At 40.2% G+C, this 6,000-nt stretch overlaps 1 protein-coding gene across 6 annotated transcripts in view; it reads right to left on the bottom strand.

The window, feature by feature from the left end:
• Positions 1-1,551: 1,551 nt before the first annotated feature.
• LOC106084159 (rho GTPase-activating protein 100F) overlaps positions 1,552-6,000 on the bottom strand; it is an 83,646-nt gene continuing 79,197 nt past the window's right edge. For 4 of the 6 annotated variants that reach the window (XM_013247664.2, XM_013247667.2, XM_013247666.2 and 1 more), the window contains 2 exons: positions 4,601-4,724; positions 1,552-4,516 (listed from right to left, as the gene is read on the bottom strand). In XM_013247664.2, the coding sequence (XP_013103118.2) occupies positions 2,724-4,516; positions 4,601-4,724 (1,917 nt within the window). In that variant the 3' untranslated portion in view covers positions 1,552-2,723. The remainder of the gene's footprint in view (positions 4,517-4,600; positions 4,725-6,000) is intronic. The other 2 variants (XM_013247669.2, XM_013247670.2) reach the window with 1 other exon arrangement.

Genomic DNA, 6,000 nt, shown 5'->3' with positions numbered 1-6,000 from the left:
TATGTATGTACGTATGTAAAGTGCATATTGTGGTAATGGTGGTGGCGAGTTGATGATGTCACATTACTATCCTAACTCATGATGACTAAATGAATTTTCATATAAATGCTGAAGTTCATACAAACAAACGGAAGTGTAGCAATGTAAGAAAAAGAGAAGTTCAAACATTTAAAAGACTTATGGAAAAAGAGGACATGGATTAAGATTTAATAAAATTTTATTTAGATTTGGTAGGTTTTTAGTGCAATGCGAATATGATTTCATAGAATCATGTTAATGACTATGTACACAATATAAGGTCTGTTTGAGTCCAAGATGTGGGCAAAAACATAATGGTAATGCAGGTAAACATCTTTGCTGGAACAATTCCAATACATGGTTTGTCATTTATCCATTTGAAGTGCACCCAAAGTATGTTAAATAATGTCTTAATAGAAATACTTTTTGAAATTATGTAGAACGGAAGTATTCTGATAACATAGGCGACAGATCAGTGGACTCTGGGTTTAAGTGTTGTTTTCAAATGAACACCACTCCACCACCAAGAGTGCCATATGAAACCAAAGCAAGCAGAGAAATGAGAGATCAAGTTTTGTTGAGGAGCAGATGTAATCCGTTGTTACGTTGCACTTGCTTTTTTATTTTTGGATCAAATTTACTTTTATCGGTGACGTACGTGCTGCCTGTCTCCGTTTATTCAAAAGTGACAGACTTACTTCCTCTTTTTTCTTTACCCAAGTCATTTCAAAGCACTCAATTTAATTTTAACTCTCATAACTTTGAACGGTAGCTGTGTGTGTGTGCGTCTTCTACTCACTTACGGTTAATGTGAGCCCCCGTGAGTATTTATGCAAAAATATCATCAGCAAAAACACTTACAATAGCTCAACGAATTTAAAAGAGTATTTTATGTTTTGGTCTAGCATGTCTACCATGTGTACTTATTTTTAATGCGGCTTGCTGCTCTGGTTCGAAGATGGGCTATAGCGGAGTTTGTTCGGATATAGCCCCCATATAGATCGATTTGTCAATTTAGGTCTAAGACCTAAGATAGAAGCCGCGTTTAGCCGTCGAATTCGCTGAAATACGGCACAGTGATTTCGTTATCCATATTGAATATGGTCAATATCGGACAATATATTGATATAGTGTTTATATAGACCGATCTTCCGATTTAAGAGCCGCATTTATTGTCCGATTTCGCTTAAATTGGGAACAGTTTTATTAAGCTTCTCCATGTCAAATATGTTCCAGATCGCTTTGTGATAAAATATGGCTACTATGTATACTGATCTCCCGATTTAAGTTCTTGGGTCCTTAAATGGAAAATTTATTTCCCGATTTCCTTGAAATTTGGCAGTGTGAGATGTGGACTAGCACTTCTCACATCGTCCGTGCAGAGTATGGTTCAGAATGGACCATATTTGAATATAGCTGCCATATATACCGATCTTCCGATTTAAGGTTTTTCACCCATAAATTCCATATTTATTATCCGATTTTGCTGGAATTTAGTGCTGTGAGTTGGATCATACCGATCTCCCAATTTACCTTCTTGAACCCACACAAGGGCAATTTAAAATTTAGAGATATTCGTGATGGGTTTGACATATATCGGACCATATTTTGATATATTGTAGTTGTTACGGGTTCATAAATGCTACATTTAAACTGGACTTTGTTAATATATGTATATACCTGAGATGGTGGTTATGCAAAGCTCGCCCCGGCCGAACTTTATGTCTTTTTGCTTGTTTCATTTTAAAAATGTTTTGACAAATATTTCAAGGTATGACAATATCTTTTAAGAAAGGTCCTTAGATCCTTCTTTTTATTAAAAAACTTTGATGAAACGAGAATAGTGAAATTGCTGATTCACAGAGGGTCTTATTCTAGCAAACGTGAATGTCTATAGGACCAAGGTCTTGGCAAAATCCTCCGCCAAATAAACATGACCTAACCTGAATTTCATTTGAATTCCATATTGAGCTTTTCTTTCCCTTAAAATGAAATGAAACTTGCGTGTTTGAAGCTATAATACACTTTTATAGGGCCAATTTTATTTTGGGACCATTTTACAGAGCCGAGAGACAATATTATTGGAACTAAGTGGCTAAGATGAGTGAATTTGCATGTCTTTCCAACACAGACGAGTATGGATAAAACAATAGTACAGAGTCGGCTATGAACTTACCGGTTACTCATTTAAAACTCTATGCGCATAAATAAATTCGACGGAAAGTCTACATTACATAGTCCGCTTTTGTGGTCCTGCATTTATTAATGATACTTGCAGAATGTTTAGGCGAAAATCGTAAAGATCAGTCTTCATTACAGAACATACCACAAATTTTTTTAAATTTTCGTGATATTCAATCAAGTAACTGTTAACCAAATAGTAATGCCAGCTTCCTTTATGCTAAAGACTTACTTCTGTGTATACTGAATATGTAGCTTGAATAATGTGTCCCCTTCATATTGCCATCTTCCGTTTGTTTCTAATATAAACTTCTCAAAACAACGTTTGCTATTGATGATAGTGTGGTACAATGTAAGAGTTGATGAATGAAACGAATTTTAATATGATCAATGAATGACTATTAAACACATTGATTACTAGACTGATTGATTGATGGATTAAATTGTGTCGTCGTGCTGTTTGTGTATGTGTTATGACAAGGAACCGATTGTAAATGCCGTCGTTGTTGTTGTCTTAGTTGTCTTTATTTAAGATCATCATATTCATCACTGCCATTTTTGGATTCACCTCCACTGGAAGAGTGGAATGCAGCCATGGCAGATGAGCGATGTTCACTACTGCTGGTCGAACTACTGCCACTTCTGGTGATGCTTTCGCTGGGTGCATCAAATGCGTCTAAAAATGGATTTGTGGCGGCATATTGGACACGATATGTCCCTAGCGTATGATAGTTGCCAGCACCGGAAGTGGCTGTAGTTGCTGTGCTGCCACTGGAGGTGCCATTCGCATAGGGCCTGGAAGTAGTGGCATACACACTAGAACCTGAATAACCCGTGGAGGAATTATTGGTATAGAAATCATAACTGCTGGTCGACCCAGACATCGAACTGACGCCACTGCTGCTAGCAGTGCCAGAAGCAGTGGACGATGCCGTCGCCCCCGAAGCGGCTGCCGAGGACGACGCTGTATTGAAGAGGGTCGCCCCAGAGATGCTTTGCTTTGGCAGTGTGCCATAGTGGGCCGAACCATTTGAGCCGTTGCTCGAATAGGGGGCACTGGTGCGTTCAGTGCTGCTAAATAAACTGCTACCAAACGAACGATGTTCTGAGCTTGTTGTTGACTTATTACTAATATGAGTACTACTACTTGCTACCGAGTGTCTAATGTCATTATTGTATGATGTGGTGGATGTAGCTGTCCTCGAACGACCCGTCGTCGACGTCTCAGAGGTTTCGGAGGCCAGGCTGTCGAAGAGACGACGGCCGGACGAAACAGTCGATGAGGATCCTGGCGATATTGCTAACGCTGATGACGTTGCTGGTTCCTTGAGACTGGACAGCGAGGGCTTGGATGGTGATGCCGCCTTCTCGACAGACTTGTCCAAAGTATATTTGCCGCCCACTCCTCCCGATGTCGTGATGTTGCTGCTGCTTCCGCCTAGATCACCATGGATGTTTCTGCTGCTGTTGGTCAGGTGATACGTACCTCTGGGAAGACTACTGCCACCGGGGGGAGAGGGTGAGTCGGGCGATTTAATGGGAGTGAATTGCACTCGAGGCTCGCGCTTCAAATACTTGGACATCAGCTGGGTGGTAGTCATAGCCTGAGACTGGGCCAACAAGGCATTTGTGGAAGCAGATGACTTGTATGAAACCAAATCATCGGAGTCATCCGAAGAAGTGGTGGTGGCCGAGGTGCCCGCCGAGCCAGCACTCAATACTGTGGCCTGCGATGATGATGAAGAAGATGTTGCACTGGATTTATTGCGCATGGCCTTATACTCCTCGGTGGATAGGGCCGATGAGTGGGCTTTGTGGTCCATGGTCGAGGAGCCACCGGATGATGCATAAGCACTCCGTAATTTATATGCCGAATCCCCATATTTGCTGCTACTTCCGACGACGCCGCCGCCACCGCTGCTGCTGCTCACCACACCATTATTGTCATCGTCGCTCTTGGTCTGAGATTTGTGCGGTTCGTAAAAATCAACACCTTTACGGGTTGTGCTTGCCGCATGCGCAGCTGTGCCGGATGTGCCAGATGATGCCGATGCTGATAATGCTGTTGTTGCATAACTTTGCTGTTGTTGGTGGTGTTGATTGGTGTTGTTATTGTTATTGTTGTTGCTGATGTTAATGCTACTGTGATGATTGTGGCTTTGGTGATGGTTGTGATGATTGTGACTGTTCGAATGCGCATCAAGGGCATTCTCCCTATCGGACTTTTTCTGACTGAGTGAATACGAACTGACGGACTCTTGGATATTAACATGTTTTACCGATGCCGGTGAAATGCCCCGTTTTATTGTATCCGTACCTGTTAACAGTTAACAGTTAAAGTTTACAGTTTTTTGCCGCTTCACAGAAGATGTCTTATGGCGTGGATGGCCATTCAACTTACTTTTGCCCGATCCGGATCCCGATGCCGTGGATGCTGAACTACTGCCGGGGGAGGGTGTGCCTGGAATGGGCAGTGGCGATGGGTCGGGAATTGCCGAGACCACTGAGTCCACCAATGGATGGGGCTGCAACGAATTAAGATGGAGGAAGAGAAACACAAAAATTAATACCAACTGTTGATGAGGATTTTTTTCTTTATGAAACTCAACTAAAGGGTAATGTGGTGTAAGTGGTTGAGAGGTGGTGGTGGTTGTGGTAGCGGTGGTAGTGGAAGGTGGAAGTGGTTTAAGCAATTGTGCGTTTTTTCTTTTTTTCAAACAAAAATTTTAAAATTTTCTCTTGACCCAATTGATGCAAGTACAAGATGGATAAGTGGGGTGGGTTGGTGGGTGGTTGGTTTTGTTTGGTTGGTAAAATGTTGGTGTGGGTGTTGTGGATAGGATCAATTTGCCAATATTAATCATAACTACACAACAACAGCAACTTCACAAATGAAACAAAAGTGCATTTTACAATAAACATAGGGGAAACAATGATCGTTTTTGGTTTGGTTTTAAACATCAAGGAGTGCCAATTTGTCCATATTGCCAAAACATTTATAGCCAATTTTATGGGATGTGGATTGAATGGATTTATGGAAATGGATCACGTGCATGCACCACAAACAATGCCAACAAGTTGTATGCATGGGTTTGCCACATGACTGTCTTGGAGTACAAAGGGACTACCTTTTTATCTCCAAATTGGTAGTGTGGAATTTATGAGCAGGGAATGAATAGCTAATCTACATGGCAGGAATATTTTGAAATTTTGAACACATTTTAAGGTTTTCGTTTCTTTTTTTTCCAAAACAAGTGTGAAAAACATGCGTCTGCTTCTTTTTCTTTTTTTATTTTGTTTTTCGATGCAACACATTAACGCATAACGATAGCGATTGAGCAATAGTATATATATACAAAAGGATTTAAAGCTTTGTATCGACCGTGAACGGTCGTTGGTGGTTTGATTCTTGGTTTTTAGCTGACTTTTGAATGGATGATTCTGAATGGTTTAGAGTTTGTTGATATCATAGCATGATTTTGATTTTAGAATGATGGATTTATTGTTTGATACTATGCTAATGTGGTTTTTTGTTTCAACAAGTTTACCAGTAGTGGGCCAATCATGCTTACATCCGATTGCAGTAGTACACATCACATCAAATTGGTTCAGATAGTATATCATTATGAGTAAATTTGTTCACTGGGTTATTGGTTTGGAATTTGTGTGTTTGTTTTTTGTTTATACTTTTGTAATTTTATTGTTTTTTTTTTTTAAACAATAATTACTACAAAACATTGCAACAATTTCGAAATGCAATAAGCATTTCAATTCGAAATGTCTTCTTTCAAACGGTCAACA

The sequence above is a fragment of the Stomoxys calcitrans genome, chromosome 2 (genome assembly GCF_963082655.1).
Source record: "Stomoxys calcitrans chromosome 2, idStoCalc2.1, whole genome shotgun sequence".
In the NCBI taxonomy this organism is placed as follows: domain Eukaryota; kingdom Metazoa; phylum Arthropoda; class Insecta; order Diptera; family Muscidae; genus Stomoxys; species Stomoxys calcitrans.
This window is presented reverse-complemented; position numbering and strand designations above follow the sequence as displayed.